The following is a 27,889-nucleotide window of genomic DNA, read 5'->3' as shown; positions in this document are numbered from 1 at the left end:
CGACAACCAAGTAGTCGATATTTGTGATTAAATTATTTATTCACATATATCGAAATGAATCCCAGTCAAGCTCATTAATTCTCTCAATATTAATGAGCTGTTGATGGCGAATTATTTATGCCAGCATTTGATTGTTAAGAAACTAAGAAATTCTTGGTAAAAGAAGGAAATTTTCGTTTTACAATATCATTAGCACAATAATAACTATTATATGAGACAGTTGACCAATAATTACTGTGAGATCTGACGCCCATTGTTTCCCCCTGTATTCCACTCCTCTTCCTTGATCTTTTTTTGAGCTATATAACATGGCTCCAATAGTACTTGTAATTGGAGATCCAACTAGAGTTTCAAATGGGCCACATTGGTGGCAACTTGGTAGTCTCTATATCCTTAACTATTTTCCGTTTTTGCAGTTAATGTTTGAATCAATGATACTACTCTAATTATGTTTCTCTCCAGCAGAAAGGCCTAGAAAGGCCTTTGAATCAGAAGGTGATGAGCAACATGAACAACCTTCCAACCCTAGTCTCCTTCCTCCTCGGCGCCGCGGCGGCCACCGCCCTCATTCTATTTCTCCGGCCTGCGAACCCGGCCGGTGGAAGATCACAAGAGATATCGTCTTGGGGAATTGGCATTCATAAGTCTTCTAACGAATCATTGGTTAATAGTACAAAGATGGCTCCCTATAAAGAAACCAAACCAGCTTATAACAATGATGAGGTTTGTAATTAGTATATGTTTTCATCATCAAGTGTATGGAATTTGCATGCATTGAGGATATATATGTATATTTTGATCTTCTTCTTTCTGTTGTTGTTGTTGTCTTTCTAGCAGAAAGATTTAAGAGAGTTACTAAGAGCAGCCGCAATGGACAATGACACAGTGATATTGACATGGATCAATGAAGCCTGGGCTGCACCAAACTCACTCCTTGACCTCTTCTTTGAGAGCTTCCATGTTGGTGAACAAATAGAGCATCTCCTGAAGCATCTCATCATTGTATCTGTGGATCCAAAGGCATTTGAGAGATGCAAGTCTCTGCATCCTCACTGTTACTACATCAACATGGGAGGAAATGACTTCACTAGTGAGAAGTTCTTCATGACTGATGACTATGTTGACATGATGTGGAAGAGGAATAGATTCCAGCAAAAGGTTCTAGAGTTGGGATACAACTTCCTCTTCACTGTATGTTCTTCTTACTCTCACGAAGAAAAAAGTTTATAGCTTATAGCAACTAACTAACTAAATTCTTCTCTATATATAGATGTATGTCTATAATTCTTCTTCTTCTTCTAGCATTGACATAAATATGATCAATCTCATGACAGGATGTAGATATTCTTTGGTTTCGAAATCCTTTTCGACACATCTCGGCTTTCGCACACATGACATTCTCCAGTGATGCCTACTATGGAAACCCTGATGACTTGAAGAATTTTCCCAATGGAGGATTCCTCTATGTGAAGTCCTGCAGCAAGACTATAGAGTTCTACAAGGACTGGTACATTGCTAGGAAAGACTGGGTGGGCGCACACGAGCAATGGGTGTTCAACGAGATCAAAGTAGAGTACTCAGCTAAGCACCAAGTTAAAATACAGTTCGTAGACACAGCCATTTGGGGTGGATTCTGCAACCTGAGCAAGGATATGAATAGGATTGTCATAATGCATGCAAACTGCTGCGTTGGCCTTGGGATAAAGCTCTTTGACCTTCGAAATCTTCTCGATGATTGGAAGAATTACACGCGGCTATCAGCGGAGGACAAGGCAAAGGGTCAGCTTTCTTGGAGACTCCCTGGCAGATGTGTTCATGAGAAAAAGGATTGATTGATTGATTGATCTTGTTACAGTGATTTACAAGCGGTAAAGAAAGAATGTCATCTAAAAGAGAAACACTTAGAGTGAATTACACTTTGTTCATATATTATTCTGCTCGATTTTAATTTACTCTCCGGCATAGACAGAACCGTAACTATTAGTTAATTGTTAATTAGCGATGACTGAAATATAGTTTGATCATTTATATAATTCAGTTTCTGACTTGATACTTATATATAAGCAAATATACGTCAAGTAAAAGGAAAAGCGAAACAAAGTAGTTTGCAACTATGTTATCCAATAATTTGATGGAAAGTAGCACAATCATTGGTAAGATTAATCTATCCATAGATTCACCCACCATTGATAGATACGGGTTGGATGCGGCCACATCAACAAAGTACCAAAAGAGAATCGGAAAAAGGAGAAGAACACTCCAAAACTCGCACTGTTGTACATAGACACAGTATTCATCATCTGATGTCAGGTCCCAAAAGCAACTTGGGTATTTAATTTTCTCGTTTCTAATTTTCACTTACAATACTATATATTAGTAAAATTCTCCCCAATATTAGATAACTAAACTAATCTTTTTACCAAAAAAATATGTATAATCTCAAAGTTTACGAGAGGAATTAAACTCATAGACCCGACTGTTAAATTATAAATTAGGTCACTGGTTCATATTGAGTTATATAATATATATATATATATATGGTAATATGGGTGGTGTATATTCAATGTCACGTCTCCTATCCGTATGTAAAGAATCAACGGGCTGCAATAATCTCCTCCAATGTGCTACCCTGGAATGTTCTTCTCTAATTTTTAATTATCATGGACAATATTTTTTGGACCAATTCTTTTCTTGCCCACCAGAGGATTCAAGATCAAACTCGGCGGCCTTTGAACAGAACACGTTGCTGGTAATGTCGGTGGGCAAATTGTTTAGTAGTAGAATTAATATGACCTCTTACTATAAGGAAATAAAAAAGAGAGCTCAAATTAAAGACCACTAAATTGCATGATCAAATGCATGCATCTCCCTTTTTAAATATATTAGCACAAGAACTACTGGTGAGCTTTTTCATGGCGCATGTATTGTTGGCCACGTCTGGTGCCCAGAGGCCAGTGTCGTGTGGGATCCACCAAACAAGAGCCAATCATGGACTAGTTTGGTTAGGTACATTGCAAGCATAATAATAAACGAATATAATAATAGACACCAGCCATTGGTTAATCCCATCTCGTTGTATCTCATAGTTTCATCTTTTTAGTACTCCGTAGTTCCTTCATCTCTTCCACTATTTTTTTATTAGTGCATTCACGCTGTGCGATGAACTATATACATAATATATTTATGTTATACACTTATGCTACTGTTTGTCTAATAGACATATGCCTCAGAACTAAGAAGATTACCAAATTATTTCAGCCCCTAATACTTGCCTCTGGAGATATTTTAGGGCCTGATCAGAACTAAAATAATCAGCAGTTATTTTTTGGTGGGCCCCTAGGTGATTGCGTCGTTTGCCTCATCCAGCACTATATCTATATATATATACATAGACATCCCTTTTCCTGAAAACAGGGCGTCTATTTTGACATCTAACTACAAGCTCACATGGTCATGCATCGATGTACACTGGAAGGAACTTGGCAGTTTCCACGACTTGGTTTCCACTTCTGAAATCTGAAGTTAAATGTGATGGTAAATGACAAGGAGTACTAATAAGTTTGAATAGCAACAGCTATCTCTCTGTCTATATATATCTCCCTCTCCACTTCTACTTTACAAGTTGAGGCCTCTGAATCAAGAAAGATGAACAGCAAGATGAACAACTTTCAGCCATTAATCTCCTTCCTCCTCGGCGCGGCGGCGGCCACCGTCTTGATGTTGTTCTACCTTTCGGCGAGTCCGGGGGAAAGAATACTAGAGATATCAGCTTGGGGCGCCAATGGCACTCATGATATGGTTGCTTCTATTGATGCAGTATCGGTTAACCAAACCAAGCCAGCTTCTACTGATGAGGTATATATATATATTTACGTCAATCTATTACTCTTTAATTCGTCGCATTAATTATATTTCTTGATAGGTTTTTCATTAAAAAAATGTTTTCTTTTTCAATTACTTCTAGCAGGAAGAGTTGGCCAAGTTGTTAAGAGCAGCAGCAATGGACAATGATACAGTGATCATGACCTGGATTAATGATGCCTGGGCATCGCCAAACTCTCTACTTGATCTCTTCTTAGAGAGCTTCCGTACTGGTGAACAGATTGAGTATCTCCTGAAGCATCTGATCATTGTGGCTGTGGATCCGAAGGCATTTGAGAGATGCAAGTCTCTGCATCCTCACTGCTACTACCTGAAGATGGAGGGAAACTTCACCTCTGAAAAGTTCTTCATGAGCAAAGATTACCTTGACTTGATGTGGAGCAGGAACAGGTTCCAGAAAAAGATTCTAGAGTTGGGATACAACTTCCTCTTCACGGTATGTTCTTCTTCTTCTTTGATCTTCTTCCTCAAGTTAATCAAATATGTAACTATGTGCATTATAGCTAGTATTCATATAGCTACTAAGTATTATCATCTTCTTAAGTACATGCCTAAATATTAAGTGAACAAGATGCAACTACCCAAGAAGAACAAAAATTTGTCACAATTTTTTATTGCTCATATTCTTCAATTGTATGACAGGATGTGGATATTCTATGGTTTCGGAATCCCTTTCGACACATGTCGATTTACGCTCACATAACTATCTCCAGTGATGCCTACTATGGAAATCCAGATGACTTGGGCAATTTTCCAAATGGAGGATTCCTCTATGTGAAGTCATGCAGAAGGACTGTTGATTTCTATGAGAACTGGTTCCTTGCAAGGAAAAACTGGACCGGTGCTCATGAGCAATGGGTGTTCAACCAGATCAAACACGAATTTTCTGCAAAGTATCAAGTAAAAATCCAGTTCATAGACACAGCTCTTTGCGGGGGATTCTGCAACCTGAGTAAGGATCTGAACAAGATTGTCACGCTGCATGCAAACTGTTGTGTTGGTATTAGAAATAAGCTTTCTGACCTCAGAAGTCTTCTTGATGATTGGAAGAAGTATACAGCATCATCAGATGAGGAGAAGAAAAGTGGTCAAATTTCTTGGAGACTTCCTGGTAAATGTGTTCATGAGAAACGTTCATGATCTGTTTAAAGAAGGTGAACAGAGAGATAGAGAGAAAGATAAATTTGCTGTTCTAATATGCTAGAACAAAAGGGAGGATTCTTTATTATCATTAGTATTTCTTTTTATTTTCTTGGTAAGATGGTACACTAATACTTTGCAATGATATTTATTTGTAAGGAGAGAGAGATTTTCATTTTCAAAAGTAAAGTGTAGTGATATTATGATTAACATCTGTCTTTATTAAAATAATAGGACTGTAGAAACATAATCAAAGACAAAAATTTGTCTTTAAACACAAAACCATTTAAATTATAAGATATTATTTGAAATTTTAACGATCAGCAGCAGTCAAGATCCATTAGGCGCAATCTGCGGTAGCACTTCAATATCCTGAGAATTTCGATGCAAATTCTCTGCGTTTGGTCACAACCATACACACTAGTTTCGATGTCTTGCGGAGTCTATCCAATAATTGCAACGTGTATTGGTCTAATTTGAAGCCAGAAACGTGTGCGATTCGAAGAGAAAAGAATAATAAGACAATTTTGATCTTATTATCGATTGCTTCTTCTTTCTTCTTTCTTCTTTCTTTCTTTTTCTTGTTTGGTAATAGAGAAGTTGCAATCAGAATCTGTTATTCTGAATAATGGAATATCTTTTATTAGGTAATCAGTTGTTATTACGATGAATGCTATCCCTCAACAACCACTACTACTAGTTCCCTTTCATCAGAATAAATAAATAAATAAATAAAGTTGGCTTGTGAATTGGGTTGGCAACTAATTTATTGTTACGATGTACATTGACATACCATTCTCGTGTTCTTGGGTCATCTTTGACCATGATGTAATTGGCCCACGTGGGAAATGGGTTTCGTGTTATTTGCGGTCGATGCGTTGACCATGAACCTTGTGCTCTCTACTCTGCTAGGATTTGACCCATTGATTTGTCTCTCTCTTTCATTGGGTCTTTTTCTCGCCACCGGCGAGATCCTCCCGTCTTATCTGCTAGCCCCAGTGTGTGTATGTGGTGGGGGGGGGGGGTCCGGGAGTTAGATAGTCTAGTGTTGTTGATAAAATAAGTTCCATGTTTGAGCTGCAATTTATGCAATAGGATTGTTGTGTTCTGTCAAGAATCACTCTGTACATCATGAAGTGTTATAACCAAAACTCTCTACTTGATCTCTTGTTTGAGAGCTGCCATGTTGGTGAACAAATAGAGCATCTCCTGAAGCATCTCATCATTGTGGCTGTGGATCCAAACGCATTTGAGAGATGCAAGTCTCTGCGTCCTCACTGCTACTGCCTGAAGATGGAGGGGCAAAGATTGCCTTGACTTGATGTGGAACAGGTATAGGTTCCAGAAAAAAGATTCATAAGTTTCTATGTAAGTATGTGCATTCTAGCTATTTTCTAAGGTTCTGTAAGTTTTCTGCAAGATTTATTAAGAAGAATCTATCATAGCTAGTGGCAAATAAGCTGCAAAATTTGTAGCTATCCACGAAGAAACAAAATTTGTCACAATTTTTTCTTATATTATTCAATTCGACACATGTCTGCATTGTGCTAAATGCCAAATGGGTGAGAAAAACGGAAGCAAAATATTCACTCCCAAATTCTACAAATGGAATAGTAATAGCAAAACCAAGCAAGTTTGTCAAAAATTTTGGTGCTAATAGCGATCGAATACAAGTAAACACAAGAATGGAAGCAATAAAGACAATAGAGAGAGAAAGATAAAATTTACATGATTTGACAATGTGTCTGATTTGACAATGTGTCTACATTGATGGGCAGAATAATCTTTTTCACTGTACAAATGTTTTAATTATAAAGAATTTAACAACTCTAATATTTCTCCATACAATGGTGACTACCTCTCTTAATTTTTTTTTTCCATTAGTATCAAAGCCCCAAAAAACCCACTTTAAATTTATAGAGCTGGTTCAAGTTGAGATTTCCACAGGCATTCGAACGCTCGCGGTGCGCGTCGAACACACCCGAAAAACTAATGCAGAATCCAAACTGGCGTTCGAACAATTTGAACGCCTGTATTATAATTTGCTCTTGCATTGATATTTGCGTTTGAACGCCTACATCAACACTTTTTATCTAGAAACTGCATTCGAACACCCTTAGAGCCTATTCAAATGCACCGGCATAGCAAGACTAAAAAATGCTAAAAAAACTAAATTTGAGCTAAATTTTAACTGTTTTCGATTGTATAACAATCTCCGGTGATGCCTACAATTGAAATCCAGATGACTTAAGCAATTTCCCAAATGGAGGATTCTTGTATGTGAAGTGCATGCAGAAAGACAATTGAGTTCTACGAGGGACTGGTACCTTGCAAGGAAAAATTGAACTGGTGCTCATGAACAAGACGTGTTAAACAAGATCAAACGTGAATCTTCTGCAAGGTATCAAGTAAAAATCCAGTTCATGGACACAGCTCTTTGCGGTGGATTCTGCAACCTGAGTAAGGATCTGAACAAGAATTGTTACATTGCATGCATATTGTTGTGTTGGCCTTGGAAATAAACTTTCGGACCCAAGAAATCTTCTTGATGGTAGATGTGTTCATGAGAAGAGTATGCGATTCGTTAAAGAAGGAAAGAGAGAGAGATCAGGATATATAGATGAATTTGTTGTTCTAATAAGAGACAGAGCAAAAGATTGAATTCCTAGAACTTGAATCTAAAATCCTACTTTTTTTTTCAAGTATTTTTTTATTTATGGTTTACATTTTCAATGTTTATAAACTATACTTTGCGTTAATTAAATATTTACATAACACACTCTCTTATTGGATACGTTAACTAAATTTAACCCAACTCCTGAGTAAGAGTGATCAAGCCTGATTGACGCTTAAATCAAGCTTGAGAGAGGGTTGAGAGCAAGCAGTCTTCCAATCTTTTTCCACTCCTCGCTTTGAGATTTTAGAGAAAAGAGAAGTAGTATCAGGTCGCCCTAGAAGAAACTTAGAAAAGTAAGTAGTAATTATCAGCCAATGAATGCGTTCACCGTGATCCTTGTACTCTAATCGTGTCGGGTTACAACGGGTTTGTAATTTTCTACCCATTACAACTTCGGATAACCTCAAGCTATAACCTGGTCAAATCCGAACCCGTTTCTTGTGCTCGTCTTCTTCTCCCCTCCTCCCTCTCTCTCTCTCTCTCTCCCTTCACTGAGAAGGCGGGGATGCCGAAGCGGACGACGCACACGTACTCGAGCGAGGACGCGGCGCCGGACGGGCCGGAGTCCGACCTCTTCGTTTACTACTGCAGTCACTGCGGATCCCATGTCCTCATCACCGGTCAGCTCTCTCTCCATCTCTCTCTCTAAGATTCTTTTTCCAATAACTGATACTACTTATTACTCTTGCAAGTTCAAATCATGTTAAACTCTTCTTGATTTTTGATCTCTATGTCGATGGAACTGAGATTGGCTGGATTTGATCCGAATGAATGGGTGTATCTGTGGTAATCTTTGGATCTTGCTCGCTTAAATCCCACTATGGTTTCTCTCGTGGAGTGAAATATGTTCTAATTCGTGAGAAAGATGGTCTTTTTCGGGGTCACGCGAGTTTCCTAGTTTAGTGTTGTTGACAAAATGTCGTTCCTTGAATTAGAATTTATTGGTTTCTATTTGGAGTTTGGGGCAGATGAAGCGGGGAGGAATAGTTTCTGGGGAATTGTATTTTCTTAAATTAGAGGGTTGGTAATACTCTTTTGGTAGTTTGGATTAGTCATCTATTTTGCCTATCTCCAGCTTTCTCTTTTCTTATGAGGTCAGCAAATGAGAGTCTCTCACACTTCAGATTGCCAGTTCTTTTGGTTTGTTGTTTGGGTTTGGTTGGACTTGCTATTCCAGGGGAAATTAAGTTCCAGGTTTTAACTGCAATTTGTGCGAATAGGATTGTTTTGGTCTGTCAAGAATCACCCTGTATGTCATGAACTGTTGCCACCAAAAGACATTGAGAGTAGATTATTACAACTGATCGATTTAGTTGATGTCAATCCTCCTTTTACAATTAAAGTCTGTTTAAAAGTTTCTTTGATTTCATTCGTAGTGACGAAATCATTCAGTTCTAACGTTCTTGTTCTGAAGATACCCAAATGCAGAAAATGCCTAGGAGGAAGACTGACAAAGCACATGTGCTAGACAAGAAAAAACATCTTGCAAGGCTGAACGTTAAAGAGGCTGGAAAAGTCCTACTAAGACGGTACTTCTGAATTTTGACCTTTGTCAATCATGTGATAGTTCCATCTTCTTAGCTTTTAGCTTTGCCAATTTCCTTTGTGAAGTAAAGTTGTAAACAAAGTTATTTGTTATGTGGACAAACAGGCAGAATTAACTAAGTTTCACATTTGGAAGCAGATTAGTCACTGCAGAGCTTCACTCTTGCTTCTTAAGTCCCTTCTGAGTCCAGGAGTTTGAGGCTTAATTGACAATAGGAAATGGTTCAATGTCGTCTGAAAGAAATATTCACAAAACAACAGGGAAATGGCAGTAGATCTTTGGAAATAGAGAAGATTAAATGTATTGAAATAGTGATGACACGTTAACATTAAATTGAGACATACATACTCACACACACACACTAAAGCAGTAAATAAGCTCATATATTTACATTGAAGGAGTGATTAGAGAGGGAAAAGAAGCAAAAGAGATGTGAGAAAGATTTGAAGAACAAATAGCAAATAAAAATAGAGATATTGACTAGATAGCCTCCATGATTCATTTGTAAGAATATGCACACTCACTATTTAACCGCAAACCTCTTTTATTATAGATTAAGTATCTGAAAGTCACTAAACTTTTCACTCTTTCTTATTTGGTTCTTCACTTCTAAGTTCCACTATTTGAAGTTATGTTTTCAGTCCCTGGGAAGAACAGAAACTTTTGGAGCTACAGTCAGTGACCATTTAGGCTCTAATTTTGGTGGATAAGGTCTCTAATTTTATAAATGTCATGTGAATAGTAGTATTACTTTTTTTAATTGTTAAGAGCATCTATCATATAACTTTTGGTTTTCCTTCAAAGTATGCTTATTCTTAAGGTTATTTTGGAATTTAACTACTCTTTTTTGAAGTTGTTAAACTAGAAGTAAGGGTTATAAGTAAAGTGCATCTTACTCTTGTAGATTAATAGACATGCTTGTTCAAACTCCTTATCTTGTACAACTTATAGATGGAATGACTGAAAAAGTTCTTGATAGGTGTATCTTTAAGTGTTAGAACTCATGCATGCAACATATGAATCTTTCATGCAGTGGTGAAGGAAAGCTGGAGAAACAATTCCGCATGAGTTGTGCGGGTTGTGAACTTTTTGTTTGCTATCGTTCAGAAGAAGATTTGGCTGCTGCTCCATTCATATATCTTGTTGATGGTGCACTAAACTCAATTGCAGCAGAAACCAATCCACAGGTATTAGTTACTTCAGTATGTTTCATTTAATGTTTTGCCCTCTCTCTCTCTAATGTGCATGCATGTATTTATGCATTTAAACACAGGTATCTATGTACAGAATAACTCCAGATATTGTATTTAAGAGATTATTGTATCTTGTTTGCTTAGACTATCGTAGCTATTTTCTTTCTAATTCAACAATAAAATATCATGTAGGATGCCCCTGTTCCCCCGTGTATCTCGCAATTAGAAGGTGGTCTTGTCCAAGTTGCAATTGAAGTAGAAGACCGGGCACAACGTTCAGCAATTACAAGTAAATTTATTTGTTTATTTACTTCATCTTTTTAAGTTTTTAAGCATGTTGAAAAGCAGTGGAGTTAAATTTTTTTTCCAAGCATGACTGTGATTCTTGGATCGAATGACTCCTTTGCACTTATCTCATAGTATGTTCTCCAGTTGACTTTCTCTGTAATTATTTCTTTTTCATCTATGCTTTATTATATTTTCCAAGCTGAAAACTGTAGCATCATATTCAAGAATTGGAGATGCTGTTTAATTGACAGTGATATAGTGAAATGTTTGTTCTCTTATCTTAGTCTGCTTATAATAGAAATCTTTGTCATGATGTGCCAAGAGAATAAATTAAACTTCACTATGTTGTAATTTGTGGAATTGGCGTTGTCTTTCTTTTTCTAGTATTCAACTATTCATGAGAACTTATGGCTAACTAACGTCATTGGTATATCAGTTGTACATGTAATCACTATTGATAAAGGTTATTTCTTTGACCATTTCAATATTTGTGGCTTCCTTGGATCCTTCTCCTAGGGCTTTCATTGTCATTATCCCTTTATGTGAGTTGCCTGTCCAAACAATGCACACCCACACACACATACGTGTGAACAGTGAAGGAAGAAAACTTAGAGGATGTCCACTGACAAATGGACAATCTTTACTTTCTCATATTAGGAGTTTGATGATGCTTGACAAGTAAAATGTCTCTGGTTGGATTTTATGATGATCATATGGGTAGGGTAATGAACTATGTCAATCTCCTAGAGATTAATCTAGCAAGTCTCTGGTTTCCTGGCAAGCCTTTCTACTTCTTGCGCCAGTGAGACTTCAAGCTCATTTGCATGCTTTAGTGCTAAATATATAGAATAGAATCTACTATGATCTTGTAGCTTAAATTGTTGGAAGTTTTTAGAATAATCAAGAATGGCATATAATTGAGTGTTTGTTCGAGATGAGTAGTCAAGTATTCTAGCTGAAACCATACTACACACGAGTAATTAGATATTCAAGATCTACTTTAGGCTCTTACCTATGAATGTGAGGACCTATCTAATCTGTTGGTATTGCTATATAGCAAACTTAGACGAGCAGGAAATTATTTTGTCAAAGTGCAGTGAAACATTTCAGATGCGGGCCCATTGCAGTATGATTTGGAGTTATGGACATATTACCTAACATTATATTGTTATGTAATAGGAAGGTTTTATAGATCAGCAAGGTAAATACCAAAAAGAAAAAGAACATATCTAATGCCATTTGCGTGATTATCTACGTTGGTACATCTCTGCAGTCACAAATTTCACACTTACAAAATGTTATAAAAGAGGTAATTGATTATGTATAATTGCAAATAAGTTCACCTAGTGTTATTGCATTGCGTGAATACTCAAAGTAAAAATATCCTTCACAAATTTTTTCTAGACTTCCAGCAGAGGACTTCCCCACAAGTTATTTTTGTTTACATATTAAAAGTCTGATCCCACCTTTTTGCAATCATCTAAGTACTCGTTCCTTTTTGCTAGCACTGATGTTAACTGCTCCAGTGTTCTGCCCCTCATTACTTGTTTTCCAACCTTCTAGGTCATTCTCTAGGTTATGCACTTTCTCATTGCATGTAAGATGGTCTGTTTAGTTCATATATCAAGTCCTGCAACTGCCCTCTATTTTCTCAGGAGTAAATGCAGATGATGTTCGAGTAAGTGTAGCTGCTCCAGCTGCTCACGGGGAAGCTAACAATGAATTACTGGAATTCATGGGCAAGGTATGGCAATGGCAATCCTTCTCCTTGTAAAGAAATACTTGATTTTGAGCCTTTTGATACTTAAGATTGTACCTTGCAAAAGATGTTGTAGAAAGAAGTAAAGCGAGACTATTGGTTTCTAAAAACAGGTACTTGGCCTAAGGTTGAGTCAGATGACACTTCAGCGAGGATGGAATAACAAATCAAAGCTTCTAGTCGTGAGTTACCCTATCCTAAATCTTTCTTGAATTACTGCAAACAAGCACCCCTACGTCGGAATGCTTCAAACCATTATGATTGGCGGAGCATTTTCATTTGGAAAAGTTGCATGTTTGACATTGCTATTGGTCTCAAAAGTTCTTAATGTAGCTAAAGTATTTTAAGTACTCGAGACAGTGCTATTTGTAGTTGACCTTTTTCCTTTAATTAATATAAAAGTTCACAAATTTGCCCTTATATTTGAATTAGAGAAATAATCAGTAGCAAATTGATAACTGTCTGATGCTCTGTTACAGGTTGAGGATTTGACGGCAAGGCAGGTATTTGAGAAGCTTCTGGAAGCTGTCCAGCCTTGAGTGTCCTAGGTTCGGGTTAGACCAGTCCAAGTGTCTTCATGGTTGTGGACGTGGCAAAAGATTTTCCAATTTAAATTCCAAAAATTTGTCGCCCGTTTATGAGGCACGAACCTCTATGTTTTGGCTTTTCGAATTAAAATCCAGTATTAAATCGCTGACTGCTCAAACGTGCTTTACTCTCTATATCAAACAGAGATGCAAATATGAGGAATGATATTTTTAAGTTGTAGAACGTCGATGGATGGATGCTACTTAGATAAACAATCGATATACGTTCGCGGCAATATATTTTACATGGGATTAGGTTCATTTATTCTGTTGAATTCCTTATTACCTATTTGTTGATATACCCCGAACAATACTACAAGAGGGCATTTGCATTAAAAAAAGAAGAAGAATCCTTTAATATTTTTTTTTAAAAAAAATACTATTACGTGAAAAGATAAATTCTGTATATTTTATTTTATAATAAAAATGTGTATTTAATGAAAAAAAAAATACAGTCAGCTTTACCAATCCGATCGTACTGTTACTAAGATTTAAATACCTTTTTTTACGGATAACCCTCGCAAGAGCCAAAATTTCATGTGCTTGGAGCTATTTTGAGAAGATAGAATGTCATTTTTAGAGAGGTCTGCTGAAAAGGAACATAACATGCAGTTCAAGATAAATGCAATGTTATGCCCCTGCGGAGTAGCTGCAAGTTCTTCCTATAAATGATGGAATCCGTGTTTTCCTCACAATTTACGAAAACTAGCGAAAATTCTTGCAACCAAGAATATCTCCATAAAATGAGAATAATCCAACAAAAATGTTCACTAGCTTGCAGATCTTCTAGCGAACAGCGAGGTGAAAACTACATGAAAAAACTGCTGCTACTACAACTCTTCGAGAAGATGCTCCACTCCTCAAAGCTAGACATTCTTAGATTTCCTGGGTGCAATCTGTGTCTCCGGCTGCAATATCAAAAATATAAATAAGGTTAGAGGATTAGTTGCAGCAGTTGAATGGTAGTGGATGCATGCCTACAATATTACACGCATAACAAATTGAAGAAAAGTAGTAGTAGGCATAATCACATACTACCACTTTTGATATATATGAAAAGCTTGTCACAATTATTTGATAGAAAACTTTCTACAGCCCAAGTAATTACACTGCTTAATTAAACATAGTGTTGGTTAAGTATAATAAGCTTAACTAGGTCACCAAGTCACCATCGCTTAGAAGAGATTTTATATAGATAACAAGTTTACATGATCAATCTCTAGTAAATTTGAGTCACTTCTAGGTCATTGCCACTCCTAAATTATGGCACTTCTGAGGCCCCACTGATACCCCCAGCTAACAAAGTCGTTATGCTCTTAGAAAGTCTTGCAATGGTAAAAAGCAATCTACATGGAAGCTAATATCCTTTCAAAGTTCATGGCAGCTGTAACCAACTTCAATGAAAACATTAATATACTATTCCTAAAAATAAATCAATATCTGACTGAAAAGCATGAATATACAAATAAATTTGATCTCCAAAGAAACAATACCTGCTTAATTGCATAAAAATATAAACTTGAGCATGTGAAAAAAAAAAGTGCTGCAGAAGAATCTGAAGCACAGTTAAGAGTTTCGGTTTTCTTAGACAAACTTGTATGCACTTTCTACTTCAATAATAAGAGCATAACAATGCCTAAGCAATTACTTTTTAACCAAATTAGAAACAAAAAATAAAAAGAATATAACTTCTTGCAAGGCCCGTAATTAAAGAAAAGGAGAAAAAATTCCACAGGCTTAAATCATAATAACAAGATAAAAAGACTTGTAGCACACAAACAAGAAAGAGAAGGTAGTTACTTCTTTTTTTACTGCCTCTTCCTTCTCTGACAAGACCAATTCAATGTGACATGGAGAAGACATATAAGCTGTCAAAACCACAAAAGTCAGTAAACTTAATCTTATAGAAACTAAATAGGACTATTTTAGCTCAAGAGATGAACTCACGATTGATTCGTCCATGAGCACGGTATGTGCGACGCCTCTGCTTTTGAGCTTGGTTCACCTGGATGTGCGATATGTAGAGAGCATCGACATCCAAACCTTTAACCTGATGTAATAGACAGATCAGAGAGCTTTTTAAAAGAGTCAAGATCCTTAAAATTGGCTATACAGAAAGGATGGAGGATGGTTTCATACATCAGCATTACTTTCAGCATTCTTCAGCAAATCCAATATGAACCTAGCAGATTTGGCAGGCCAGCGACCCTGTCCATTTGACTGTCGGGCCTTAGCTTGGCCGGTGCGTCCTACACCTCTACAGAATCTACGGAATGGGATGGCCTGCTTGTGAGCAATCACATCTTCAAGGTATCTTTTAGCCTTGAGCAAAGGCAGCTGCCTAATTGCATGGGCTGTCTCACGGGTATTCTGATGAAATTAAGAAAATATCCAGTCAGAAACATCAGTTAAAGCAGGAGGAACCTTGCAATAATAAGGAACAATTTCAATAAACAGACCATCAAAGATGCATAATGGTCAAAGAAAAAAAGGACTGGCATAGGAAGGATCATTTCCTTAGGAAATTGAAGTATCTACAGGAAAGCATCATTTAATTAAATTAACATGATACCACGTTCCCCTAGTTCCATAGAGAAATATTATATGTTACTACACAATTTCTTCCATGTACCATTGTTTACTGAACCATTTGTCATAAACAAAGTTTCCAAAGGTTCACCCAATAACAATGTTATGATTTACCTAAAGTTTACGAGAGGCCTGCTTATAAAGGAAACAGATCCCTGCTTTTTTCCTTTAGGAACAATTAAGTATCTACATGAGAGCATCATTCAATTAAATTAATGTTATGCCCTGTTTCCCTAGCTTCATAGAGAGAAATATTTCATGCTAATATACAATTTCTTCCATGTATCATTGTTTACTGAACCATTTGTCATAAACAAAGTTTCCAAAGGTTCACCCAATAACAGTGCTATTTATTACCTAAAGTTTACGGGAGGCCTACTTATAACATAAGATAGACCCCTGCTTTTTTTCCTCTAGGAACAATGAAGTATCTACAGGTGAGTATCATTCAATTATATTAACGTGATGCTATGCTTGCGTTGTTTTAAAAAGTGAAGGATCTTAAGCTATACATAATTCCTTGAGTGTACCATCATTTACTGAACCATTTGTCATTAACAAAGTTTCCAAAGGTTCACCCAATAACAATGTTATGATTTACCTAAAGTTTACGAGAAGCCTACTTATAACATAAGATAGACCCCTGCTTTTTTCCTTTAGGAACAATGAAGTATCTACAGGAAAATATCATTCAATTATATTAATGCGATACCATGCTTGCATTGCTTCAAAAAGAGAAAAATCTTAAGCTATACATAAGTCCTTGAATGTACCATCATTTACTGAACCATTTGTCATAAACAAAGTTTCCAAAGGTTCACCCAATAACAATGTTATGATTTACCTAAAGTTTACGAGAGGCCTACTTATAACATAAGATAGACCCCTGCTTTTTTCCTTTAGGAACAATGAACTGACAAAGTATCTACAGGAGAGTACCATTCAATTATATTAACATGTTACCATGTTTGTGTTGTTTCAAAAAGAGAAACATGTTAAGCTATAAACATTCCTTTAATGTACCATCATTTACTGAACCATTTGTCATAAACAAAGTTTCCAAAGGTTCACCCAATAACAATGTTATGATTTCCCTAAAGTTTATGAGAGGCCTGATTATTATGAAAACAGAACCCTGCTTTTTTTCCTTAGGAACTTCAAAATATCCACACGAAAGTATCATTTAATTTCACCAAAATGATACCATTCTTACCTAGCTTACAGAATAATTGCCATCTCCCAAGGGTTCCCTATATAACATCACCCACCAAATCATACACTTTTTGTTAAGGAAAATATTTCATACAAGTTTAGCCAAATAAATCCATTTCACAACACATAAAATAATTAAAATCGGATAATCTCTTAAATCCACTTGAATAAGCAGGTTCATAAAGAACAAAGCAAAAGAGAAAAAAAAGAGCTGCTCTTGCCCTTATGCGATAAAAATTACAAGAAATTTATCTACATTCACAACCAATAATCCTCGTTCACCAACTCCTATTTCTAAGTTATTTCGCAGTCTGCTACAGGTCAGATTCATTTACTTTCTTTTCTAAAGAAATAAACAAAACGTAAAACTTATACATACAGAGATCAGCACCAGCAATAATAACAACTACGAGCGGACAAACATATTTGTGCAAAAAAGAAACATCAAACTAAAATCGTCGGCATTGCCAGATAGAAAAGAGCGAACCTTGAAGTGAACCCTCAAGTCCCGGCCCATGGCCTTGGAAGCTGCAACGGACGCAAATAAACATAAACTCAATCAGCTAAAGAAGATCTCTAGGTAAAAACAGATCGAATGAAAGGAAGATCCGAAAAGAAGCGAAGAAATCATACACTTGGTGGGATTGGCGGGCTCCTTCGAGTACTTCACCTGCGATCACGACGAAACCAAGGGAAAGACGCAAACAAATTAGGGCATTAGAACCCAAAAGACGAGAATAGAGAGATCCAAGGATTCGAGATCGAGAAAGAGCTGCTCACCATTGCTGCGTGGATCTCAAGGCGGATCCCTCTTGGCCTTCTCTCCTCCTCTACTGCCCGCAGAAAGAAACCCTACAATGAAGCGACTTTATATAGAGCAAAACCCTAGCCTAATCTGCGATCGTCTGCACGGCCTATTGTAAGACTTTATTTACAATGGGTATAGCACTTTGCCACGAGGATAAAACCAGCTAACCAAGATTGAGGGCTAGATCGAGTCCGCTCGGTTATGGTTTCCTGCGTCCGTACCCTTCACAATTTTCCTGCGTGTTGATATTATTACCCTTTAAAATAATAATGATTAAAAAAAAAGATATAACCCTTGAAATACTAACAGAAAGATTAGTATCGCTCGGTTAAAGTTATATTTTAATTTTTTTTTCAACTACGTTGCTACTATGAAATTGTATGATATTAAAATTAACTGCAATCTTTTCCAATCTGTGGCTGTTATCACTTTGTAACACCTGTTTTCAGAATAGCAATAATAACGAGTGAGAATGGTAGAAAGTTTTTAACCAGACTAGCTCTATTTTAACCTCTTTTTTTCACCAAAATAAACAACACCTAGGTTTAAATATTAAAAATAGTCTGTTTTACTGTAGTTCTAACTTTAAATACTCAACTGTTAAGCATTTTTATTAGTAAAAACCTCCTAGGCTAAGGAATATGAACTATTTGTCTAAAGCATTTCAATAAAAATACTACTAAGATTAACATTTCATTTAGAAAAAATTAGTAATTTTATTACTATTTTAGGTAAAATATTTAACAGTTAATGATTTTATTTAAGATTATAGTAAAATAGATCTTTTGATATTTAAGTTGGGGTTGATCAATTTTGGTAAATAAATATTTTGGTCAACAACTCTAGTTACCAATGCGACAGTGCCTAAATGGTTAAAAAATCCCATATTGTGAGTTTAATTGGAATACAATTAAACTCCTAATTTTCCTAAAGAAAATGAGTGATAAATAGCAGTAGTATATATGATCACAGTTACGTGATGCTAATTCAGATAAGAGTAACATATAAGAGACGAGAATCAGACGATCCCAGAAAGGTGGATAATTATGTCTACTCATTTTGGCATTTGACAAAGAAAACTAGCCCAGAGACAGAACTTTAGTGTCAATCCTATACACATAACAGCGAACCAGTCTCCCTGTCTACCTTAGCAGATTTACCTTCTTACAAATCGAAGAATGAAAGATATCTACAAACATTTCACATCTCAATGGAGGCTAAAAACCCAGCAGCCTTTGAAACAATTACCCATTTTGTTTAATAAACTTAAATGTACAGAATGATCATTTCATGGTACAAAAACAAGCAATGACTAAAAGTGATAAGTTGAGAAAAACGTGGAGAATGCAGTAACATCTGCCCAAGTTGGAAAGAGGCTCTTCAATTTCTTTGCATCCTCGACGAGATACTGGTCTAGTACCGCCACGTCAACTCTTAGAGGTTCAGAGCTATTGGCCTGTTGTGGACATAATTAATATGAGTGAACTGATTCAGAAAACTTGATAAATTCTAGTTGCAATAGTATTCATCTATGGAAATACGATTTATAGTATGAGATGAGCAACCAAGATCAGTAAGACTACCTACCTCCAACCAGAAAGTCCAATTATCATTGCTTTTCCCACTAAGTCTACAAACATAAGATGGTGGGCCACCACTTACGGATTGAGGAACTGCAGAGAAATTCTCCAAATTAGATAAAGCAAGTCAAACAAAAAAGAAGATAAAGATGGAACCCTACCTGGAAGTGAGTTGTCAGCAAAAGACCAGTTAGATAATGGACCAGTAATGTTAAGAACTGAAGTCCAGATCTCCGATAAGGAACTGCAATTACCAAAACATGAAAATAAAAAAATAATTGTACAAATAAAAGTTTCTCATCAAGAATGCATTCTGTAGATGTCCATCATTACCCTAAGTAAAGTTCGAGTTGCACTCTGCGATGTCCATTCTTAGATATCGATGTTGGCTCAAGATTAGATAAGTGAGGCAAGTATTTGTAGTGCTTTTGAATGTCATCATGTTGCGTGGGGAACTTTAAGCTTCCAGAAAACAAGAAAGAGACAGGGTATGATGCCTGAAAAAGAAACAATCATTTGGGATTAAGCATCATCAGAATGAGAAGCAAAGTCTACCTCTGCTACTAGGCTATTCACACCTAGCAGCATGCTCGTATGGTTAGACATATATGCTTAGGTAATGCAGAGCAACCAAGGAACATGAATCCCAATAGCCAATTTCTCCACCGGCATGACAGATTACTAGAACTGAGCATGTCAACAGTCTGTAATAGTATAATATAGGCTTATAGAATAATTCCATGAAACAAAATAAAAAAGAAAGATATAGGAGCCATATCTTATAATGTGAACCTTTAAGAAGAAGTTAATGCAACAGTTTAACAGATGATACCAGTATCCTTTTTACCCTGTTCCACAGGGAAAAAGACATACTGGAAGATTTTAGTTTAGACTGGAATTACAACCTTTGATTTGCAAGATTACCCAATTGAGATGAAACATAGCAGTAAATGTGAACACTTTCAATAGATAATGGAACATCGGTGTTAAATGAGAGTGGACCAGTGGTCAAAATTATGGAGCTTGTAGATTGCTTGGTAGTCAGTAGATCATTTAATTGTTAAGAAATCTAACAAAATATTGTGTGATATAATGAGCTGTTATATCATTTATAAACTTTCATACGGAGCTTGTAACCTTGTATACTGCATTGGGCCTGAGCTAACTAAGCCTTGAGCCATGGCCAGATTCAGGCTAAGATTAAGGGGACAAAAATAGTCTTTAGGCCAGATTTGAGAAATAATATCAAAATCCAGAGCATTCATCTATGCACGGAAAAAGGTCTTAAATGGCATCAAATAAACTTCAATTCTATTTGCTAGGATTTCTACTAACAGCAACAAAGGATATCTAAGAACTGTAAGATACAAAATATTAAGTGTTCTTGTTATCAACAAAACTACTTCTACAGAGGAAAAGATCAGAGGAAAGCAACGTGATCTTTCGAATTTCTTTACAAAGAAGGCTATAAATGAAAGTTCTGACTGGCATCAATTTGTTATAGCAGTTAGCAAAGGTAGATCATTCAAATTTGTGTACTTACCACCCAAGAGCTTCTATCGAAATGATAGTTTCCTTCAAAAACGAAATCTGAACTAATGCTTAGGAACTTTGCAGCTTCAGGTGCATAGTCGAAAAGAAAGGCCAACGAATTGGAATCAACTACAGAGAAATCATAGCTCGAGCCCACAATATTATTAGCATCTGTCAACCACCAAAAAGAAAAATAAATTGAGACGCTATGCAAAACAAAGTATGACAGATCCAAGATTACAATGCCTGGCTAGTAGTCAGTGACTACATTATCAAAGATGCTTATTCTAGCAAAGCTGTGACTTCTCAACAGTGCCATAAATAAAAAAAAATAGAAATTTTACAATTTTAATAAAGCAAACCTGTAGTCACATATGTGTGCTGTAGGACAACCCTTTTTGGTGCATCAGTACTGTATGGAAAAAACTGTGATGACAGGGCAAGAGCTAGCACAGTAAGTTGTAACAAGCACTGTAAAATGGAAGTCTTTGACAACCAATGACCAGCAACAGGCAATACTGGACCAACACACCACCCAGTCACCAGTCCAACTGCAGCTGCAACTATAATGTCCGGTACAAAATATCCTACAATTAGACCAGTATTACTATTCAGTATCCCCACAACTGAAGTCTATAAGGAATTACAGATAACCATAAAGAACATGAATACACACACACACATATACATAAATAAATAAATACGTGTGTTTGTGTGTGTGTGTGTGTGTGTGTGTATATATATATATATATATATATATATATAGAGAGAGAGAGAGAGAGAGAGAGCTTTGTTTTGAATCTGTGGCAAAAGATTTAAACTTTTACACCTTTGTCCTTTCTAGCCATTATATGTGGACCAAGTTCCAGAATACCTCATCTCGAGTAAGATTAAGTTGCTTTCAAGGAAGATCGACTTTCTTGGATCTTGGGATGTACTACCAATGGTGAACAATCTTAAATTGTTTCCCAAAAATTTAACATAAACTTTGTACATAACTACATAGACAAAGATATAAACATGGGTAAATTACATTTTACCACCTTGTGGTTCAACTTGATTTCAACTTATCTCCACATATTTTAAACTTAAACACTTAATCCTCTTATGATAAATTAGACCAAATTGCACTAGTTAATTACATTACCAGAGATATGAAAAAAGTTAACTACCCCCACATAACTATGGTCTGATTTAATGATGGTAGGGGTAGTATGGTCACTTTGTAACCTTATCAAGGAAAATATAGGCACCAACAATGGTAGGGGTAGTTTGGTCATTTTCACCATTATTTTTGGATGAAATATCTTAAAGTTACAATTTGGTCTAGATCACAAGGTAGTCAATGATGGTCATGCCACCATCAGCACAGGGCGTGCTGGTGGTACATATTTATAATATTTTTAATAAAAATTTTAGGATATTTATAGATGTTTTAGGGTCTTTGGCATATCAATGTTTGGTTTTTAGTTTACATATATATATATATGTATTAAAATCTACATTATAGTTTCATCTTTAGATCATTTTTATAAATAATATTATATTATAGATAAAACAACAATTAAATATAAATATATTCATTAAAACTAATATTAATGATTGAATGCTCCATAATATGATTGAATACTCTATAATATAATTGAATGTATTATAACATTCAACACATAATATTAATGAAAAAAAGGGCTCCACATCAACACAATAAGGAACGTGACTATGCCGGACCGACACGGTTCGACACAGGGGTGCGCTGCTGGCATACCTTGTGTGAAGTGCCGTGCCACTACCGGCACGGCCATCCTTGAAGGCAGTTACATGTTTAAGTTTAAAACAGGGGTGTAAATTGAAATCGGGGCAAATCATAGGAGATAGAATATAATTTGCCAATACACATCTATACAAGTGTATTGCTACAAGCAATATTTGTTATTCTGTCGTAAATTATGATTAATTTAATGTTTTTCTGTGCAAAAGTTGTTATTTCTATAGATGTACATTTCAAGAGGTCTATTCAAAGAAATTGGAAATTCTATGACCTTATATTTAAGCTATAGATATTCCTAAGCTGACTGTTGCTGATGATATGATGGCAACTAAGAGGTGGTGGTCTTTTGCAACAATAACTGAAAAGGAGTAGGTAAAATTGGTCAACTTGAAGTGGTTTTCAGCAATAAATAACGGGCAAGTATCAATGTGCTTTTTTTGTTCTAAATAATGGCATCAGATAAGATATGTTGGATTCAAACAACTTCAGCATTAAGAGGAATGAAGATCAAGTGGATTAGAGTGCAGCAATGTTGAACTTTATATGAGCTCTGGCCTGAGAGATGCAACTAGTTTCTTACTAGAAGATCGAGTCAAACATTGAGAATAATATTAGAGTAAGAAGTAGGGATACTGTTAATCTCTTTAAAAACTAATTGTTTGGTCATTTTGATCAAACAATTCATATTTAATCACATCAAGAAAAGGAAATAAAACAACTACCTTGACTGGAAGACATTGCATGAATATAAGCTCATTAAACAGTCCTAGAATTATCAACAGTTTATAGTCGATTTATGAAAGGAAATGCAATTTAACTTATCAAACAAAGAAAACTGTCAACTCAAAAGGGATAAAACAAGGAAACTCACCATAAGGTTGTGGAAGAGATCCCATCATACCCATCTTTTCAATCAAGAATTGGATAAGGAACCCACCGTAGTACACACCATATGTGAGACAAGGAATTAGAGGGACCACATATCCAGCTAATGACCTGAAGCCTTTTCATTATCACGATACAAATATTCAAAAATAAAAGATAAACAAGTTTCACCATTCTAAAAATGTCAGATATACCATGATTAAATAAGAAGCAAGTATGGTAGCAATGTTCTAACTTCTAACTATAATATCACACTCTTCATAAGCAAATGGCAGCTTATATCTAACTTGGTTCTAAGCTACTTTGCTTCCTACTTTGCCATGAAGATGAACTTTTGGCATGAATATCATGCCACCAGACTAACTGTGCTACCCTGCCAATACTCGCAATGCTACAATAAGACAAAAGCATGAGAGGAGGAACTCAGGAAGCAGGTGATGGTGCAGAACAGGAGCCAGAGAGTGGGAAGGAGAGGGAGAGGAGCAAGTCCAAAGAGAGGGATAGTTAATTTCATTACCAGATCTCAATTGGTCATTGTGGTAGGTTCTTTCTCTTGGCAATGCCTACAGTGGAGGAACATGTTATCCTACACTTCTTTTGTCTACACTCATCCGGTTGAGATTCTTCTTTCTCCTATTTTTCTTTCTTTTATGATAAGTATGACTAAAAGTAAATCTAAGAAAATGAGTTGTTAAGACAAGTCAATTATCAACAGATATACCCATGATGACATTACTGCATGATAATAATTTGGCATTTGGCAGCATCAACAAATCAAAGTCAATACTCACATATTCCAGTACATCTAATAATTTCCCACAACAAAATCCACAAAAAAGAGGCACACTGTTAATTAGAACAGAACGCCAATAGGCTATACATGATAGTCCACCACTTTGTTGGGCACAGTATCAATCATTACCCAACTCATATTAAATAAATGGTTAAATAATCCCATCGCAGAATTAGTGAGTTGTCTCTGACTACTCCTCAGACTGGTTGAACAATTGAGTTGGCATTCACCAAGTCAACTTAAACTAGGACATAACCAACTAACTAATGTTGAACATTAGTGAAAGCATATCGCTGCAGGAAATTCACTTCTCCCCTTATTAACTTTACATTAGTTAAACTATCCCCATTATCAACTAACTGATAATCTAATTGCAAATATTATTGTAGTAATCACTCTTTGTTTTGGTTAGCATAGGCAACCTGGAATTTCTTCATAGCTTATTCAATGGCATTTTTGCAAGGTAAATAGCAGTTGTATTTTTAATTGACAAGAATAGGCTTTTAAAAGATAAGTGCATATATTTTCTATAATCGATGCACATTTTGCTATAATAGGATACACAATAGAGTCTGTTTTTGGCAATCGAAAAACAAAATGCAATTTAGTTGCAAAAGGCCCCTTATTCAACTTCAAGCAGTATAAAAATATCAAAGCATAAATAAATTACCATACGGATAAAATGCCTGAATATCAAGCAACTTTGCAAGAAAGCAACTAAATTTTCTTAGGAGTATTTGCAATAGCATAAGCAAAGAATAGATTCATATAAGAATGTAGGATAATGATAGTACTTGAGTGATCCAAGACCGAAATGCTTTCTACTTATATGGAAGGTGAACCATCCAAGAAGCATAGAGATGGATATGAAGTATGTCAAGAATCCTCCACTCAACCCAACCAGCAGATAAGCCTGCTCAGAATTAGAGCATGTAAGTGTGGTAACCCAAGATTGAAAATATTTGCAATAACCCGTCATTCATCAAAATACAAATTTCACATAAGTATCAATTAAATAAGAAAAGCACATTGATAGAACAAATGCAAACAAGATGCAAGTTCAATCACATCAGAGTTTCTGCTAGCTAATAGCAATTAGATCTTAATGTACTCAGCAAGCTTGTGAATCGTCATTGGAAATTTTGGTTTCAGTTTTAGTAAAGTACAAAACATTTTGGCCATTGTGATGGTTCTAGTTCTGTGTGTAGGTTTCGGTCTTCTTTTAATAAGAAATTTTTCAAAAAAATCTGAAGAATACCAGAAAATGTTAAACATTCTTTGTCATCCTCATTATGCAACATGCAACAATACAATCCATAGTCAAAAGTCAAAACATTGCTTGGTCATCTTACTGCAGAAGGCCTGATTTGTGCATGAGGTAAGCAGAAACAACTTACTTCTCTACCATTACATCAGATCTCTACTAACAATCAGCTGGACAGGGAGAATAAGATCCCTTGATCCCTCACTTAAGCATATACATAACTATATATATATATGGAGAGAGACTAGAAAAGTAGTTACATTTTGATTGCATTTCAGGATTTACTAAAATCCCAAGGTGGAGAGATAAAAAGTGATGTCACTTTATTAGTTTATTTAACCCTCGGATTAACTTTTGTGAACCTCAGTGTGCACTCAATTATCAAAAGGTTTTAAAACTTCTGACAAAAATTTAACATAAAGTTTCTAGTCAACTTTTTTTATATATAAAAGATATATTAGAGAGAGGGAGAGTAAGAGAGAGAGAGGCCTGAAGGTTTGACCAGAACTACAACAGAATAGATTACAAAGTCTCTCATTTTAAAGTCTAACTGACCAAAAGAATCATTGATTATACATGGTACCTAACAATTTGTATTCAGTAACCAACTATTAGCTAATTGTGTAATATATGCACTTCATTTGGAATATTTTGGAATACTACTGTAGCAAATGGCAAAATCATGTAACCAAAGTGATCTTTGAAAGATCATTTTTCTTCATCTATATTCTACATGGATTTTTTCCTCAAAATATGGGCCATGAGTATTTAAAAGGTAAATGGCTAGTATGTCAATCATCTTTGTCAATACGAGTAACATCTGGGGCAAAAAGCACCTTATAGACCAATGACTATCCTCTTATTCTGCACAGACTGAAGGGTCAATGGAAGAAAAAAGAAACAAAAACAAAGAATACTTACCAGTGTAATTAGAGAATACAGACCGAAAGCACCCCAAAAGCAAGCTTCATCAATTAGAGCCTACAAAATAATGATGACATATTTGACATACTAATGCACCAAAATGGACAACAGTATAAGGGAAAATTGGAGCTTATAAGGGAAAATTGGAGCCGAGCACCAGCGGAGAACTGAAGATGGCATACTCAAAGCTCTAAAAGAATTGAAGTCATACTGAATGAAGGGCATGCAAAACATTGTACTGTCTTAACTCTTAAGCATCAAAAATATCATTAAAACCCATATTTCTTATTACTTAAGTAAAAAAAGGTATTTCTGTCTCTGTTTTATAATCAAAGAAAATCGGAAGATGGCGCGGACAAAAGTATATGTATCTCTGCTATGATATGGCAGATATTGTAGTTTAATTCACAGAAGAATTCAAAAGAGACATTTGGGTCATTCAAGGATGCTATGTTCCCATATGGCATACGACCACCATAGATTATCAGATTTTTCGAACAACCCCCAAGGTTTGAATCTATGTGTTGCAGTGAGTAGATGTACATTTGCACAATTTACAACTCACACTTAAGGGTGGCACAAATTAACCCGACTTGATAATCGGATTTGAGAGTAGTCTAATCGGATTCGAGTTGTAAATAGGTCAACCTGCCTAACCCGATTAATAATCGAGTCGTATTCAGGTTTATACTACTTACCCGTTTGACCCGTTTAAATATACGAGTCGGGTCGGGTCGAGTCAACCCGCCAACCCAATAATATATATATATATATATATATATACTCTAAACAGAAGCCCTAACCTAACACATTATCTCCTCATCTAGTTCTCTCGTCCCATGCACCGCGTCGAGCTCTTCTCTCCTTCTCTCCTTCCTCCCTGACTTCAACCTCCCATATATATATATAACTTGCCAGTTCGCCATGCGCCCCCTCTTGCTCGAGCTCCACCTTCTCATCTCCTCCCTCCCCGACCTCGACCTCCTGCAATCCGGTGACTAAACCCTCAATAGCCTTGCTGCCGTTGTCGTGGCCAGGCTTATCGCAGGCTATGGCAAGGAGTGCATCAAGGATCTAACCTGTCTTCAATGAATCTAACCACGTCTTCACTGGATTGGACCACATCTTCACTGGATCCGTCTTCTCCTGTGAGAGATCCCTCACCAGATCCATCTTTTTTATTCCAAATCATGATAGTTAGGGGCAGCTTGTGATCGTGGAGTTTAGGAAATTTTACTTGATAAGTGGATATGTTCCAAACTCTGGTGATGGTCTAAGAAGATTAATAGTTGATCTATCTTTTCTCTTTCGTTTCTGATGGCCTCTCGTTATGTAGTTATCATACTAAAGCATCTCTAAAGATCTGCTTTTCTTGACTGCATCTTGCTTTCAGACTTACAGGATTAAGGAATGGGATCCATCTCTTAGCTGTCACATGAAAGTAAGCTTACTTATTTTGAC

General features: G+C 36.1%; 5 protein-coding genes and 5 non-coding genes across 14 annotated transcripts in view; 3 read left to right on the top strand and 7 right to left on the bottom strand.

Annotated features, from left to right (window-relative positions):
- The window catches only part of LOC140773139 (UPF0235 protein At5g63440), a 63,998-nt gene extending 50,742 nt beyond the window's left edge, over nucleotides 1–13,256 (top strand). The window contains exons 2-8 of the mRNA XM_073115536.1: nucleotides 8,171–8,319; nucleotides 9,114–9,228; nucleotides 10,279–10,432; nucleotides 10,631–10,727; nucleotides 12,382–12,470; nucleotides 12,599–12,667; nucleotides 12,965–13,256. Of these exons, the coding sequence (XP_072971637.1) occupies nucleotides 8,205–8,319; nucleotides 9,114–9,228; nucleotides 10,279–10,432; nucleotides 10,631–10,727; nucleotides 12,382–12,470; nucleotides 12,599–12,667; nucleotides 12,965–13,024 (699 nt within the window). The 5' untranslated portion in view covers nucleotides 8,171–8,204 and the 3' untranslated portion in view covers nucleotides 13,025–13,256. The remainder of the gene's footprint in view (nucleotides 1–8,170; nucleotides 8,320–9,113; nucleotides 9,229–10,278; nucleotides 10,433–10,630; nucleotides 10,728–12,381; nucleotides 12,471–12,598; nucleotides 12,668–12,964) is intronic.
- On the top strand, nucleotides 350–1,983 carry LOC140774437 (uncharacterized protein At4g15970-like). 3 transcript variants are annotated; one of them, XM_073117441.1, is made up of 4 exons: nucleotides 350–378; nucleotides 463–723; nucleotides 838–1,191; nucleotides 1,335–1,983. In XM_073117441.1, the coding sequence occupies exons 1-4, from the start codon at nucleotides 355–357 to the stop codon at nucleotides 1,830–1,832; spliced, it is 1,137 nt and encodes a 378-aa protein (XP_072973542.1). In that variant the 5' UTR covers nucleotides 350–354; the 3' UTR covers nucleotides 1,833–1,983. The 3 variants fall into 3 exon arrangements, with proteins under 3 accessions (XP_072973542.1, XP_072973541.1, XP_072973543.1); XM_073117440.1 differs by having other exon boundaries at nucleotides 835–1,191; XM_073117442.1 differs by having other exon boundaries at nucleotides 354–378; nucleotides 466–723; nucleotides 835–1,191.
- LOC140773870 (uncharacterized protein At4g15970-like) lies at nucleotides 3,429–5,183 on the top strand. Of its 2 annotated transcripts, none has more exons than XM_073116645.1 (3): nucleotides 3,429–3,855; nucleotides 3,968–4,318; nucleotides 4,525–5,183. In XM_073116645.1, the coding sequence occupies exons 1-3, from the start codon at nucleotides 3,646–3,648 to the stop codon at nucleotides 5,020–5,022; spliced, it is 1,059 nt and encodes a 352-aa protein (XP_072972746.1). In that variant the 5' UTR covers nucleotides 3,429–3,645; the 3' UTR covers nucleotides 5,023–5,183. The 2 variants fall into 2 exon arrangements, with proteins under 2 accessions (XP_072972746.1, XP_072972745.1); XM_073116644.1 differs by having other exon boundaries at nucleotides 3,965–4,318.
- Nucleotides 13,257–13,741: 485 nt separating the features above from the next.
- LOC140775140 (large ribosomal subunit protein uL22-like) lies at nucleotides 13,742–17,771 on the bottom strand. Its single transcript, XM_073118403.1, has 7 exons — nucleotides 17,654–17,771; nucleotides 17,507–17,543; nucleotides 17,361–17,401; nucleotides 15,212–15,442; nucleotides 15,020–15,122; nucleotides 14,873–14,940; nucleotides 13,742–13,980 (listed from the first exon to the last, which is right to left on the bottom strand). Exons 1-7 carry the CDS (start codon nucleotides 17,654–17,656, stop codon nucleotides 13,939–13,941), a joined length of 525 nt encoding a protein of 174 aa, XP_072974504.1. The 5' UTR covers nucleotides 17,657–17,771; the 3' UTR covers nucleotides 13,742–13,938.
- Nucleotides 15,697–15,826, bottom strand: LOC140775228 (small nucleolar RNA snoR74). The gene has a single exon (XR_012106716.1). It is a non-coding gene; the product is annotated as a small nucleolar RNA snoR74 (small nucleolar RNA).
- On the bottom strand, nucleotides 15,940–16,070 carry LOC140775231 (small nucleolar RNA snoR74). Its single transcript, XR_012106719.1, has one exon. It is a non-coding gene; the product is annotated as a small nucleolar RNA snoR74 (small nucleolar RNA).
- Nucleotides 16,184–16,314, bottom strand: LOC140775230 (small nucleolar RNA snoR74). Its single transcript, XR_012106718.1, has one exon. It is a non-coding gene; the product is annotated as a small nucleolar RNA snoR74 (small nucleolar RNA).
- On the bottom strand, nucleotides 16,427–16,557 carry LOC140775229 (small nucleolar RNA snoR74). The gene has a single exon (XR_012106717.1). It is a non-coding gene; the product is annotated as a small nucleolar RNA snoR74 (small nucleolar RNA).
- LOC140775227 (small nucleolar RNA snoR74) lies at nucleotides 16,677–16,806 on the bottom strand. The gene has a single exon (XR_012106715.1). It is a non-coding gene; the product is annotated as a small nucleolar RNA snoR74 (small nucleolar RNA).
- Nucleotides 17,772–18,716: 945 nt separating the features above from the next.
- Nucleotides 18,717–27,889, bottom strand: part of LOC140773828 (uncharacterized) — a 30,651-nt gene continuing 21,478 nt past the window's right edge. For both annotated transcript variants that reach the window (XM_073116591.1, XM_073116592.1), the window contains exons 13-21: nucleotides 26,426–26,485; nucleotides 25,035–25,153; nucleotides 23,434–23,558; nucleotides 21,157–21,381; nucleotides 20,805–20,965; nucleotides 19,595–19,758; nucleotides 19,423–19,505; nucleotides 19,269–19,354; nucleotides 18,717–19,137 (exon numbers count right to left, since the gene is read on the bottom strand). In XM_073116591.1, coding sequence (XP_072972692.1) covers nucleotides 18,994–19,137; nucleotides 19,269–19,354; nucleotides 19,423–19,505; nucleotides 19,595–19,758; nucleotides 20,805–20,965; nucleotides 21,157–21,381; nucleotides 23,434–23,558; nucleotides 25,035–25,153; nucleotides 26,426–26,485 — 1,167 coding nt within the window. In that variant the 3' untranslated portion in view covers nucleotides 18,717–18,993. The remainder of the gene's footprint in view (nucleotides 19,138–19,268; nucleotides 19,355–19,422; nucleotides 19,506–19,594; nucleotides 19,759–20,804; nucleotides 20,966–21,156; nucleotides 21,382–23,433; nucleotides 23,559–25,034; nucleotides 25,154–26,425; nucleotides 26,486–27,889) is intronic.

This window comes from Typha angustifolia, chromosome 13 (genome assembly GCF_048772165.1).
Source record: "Typha angustifolia cultivar Huaian chromosome 13, ASM4877216v1, whole genome shotgun sequence".
NCBI lineage: Eukaryota > Viridiplantae > Streptophyta > Magnoliopsida > Poales > Typhaceae > Typha > Typha angustifolia.
Note: the sequence above shows the minus strand (reverse complement) of the source record. Positions and strands in the feature narration are given on the sequence as shown.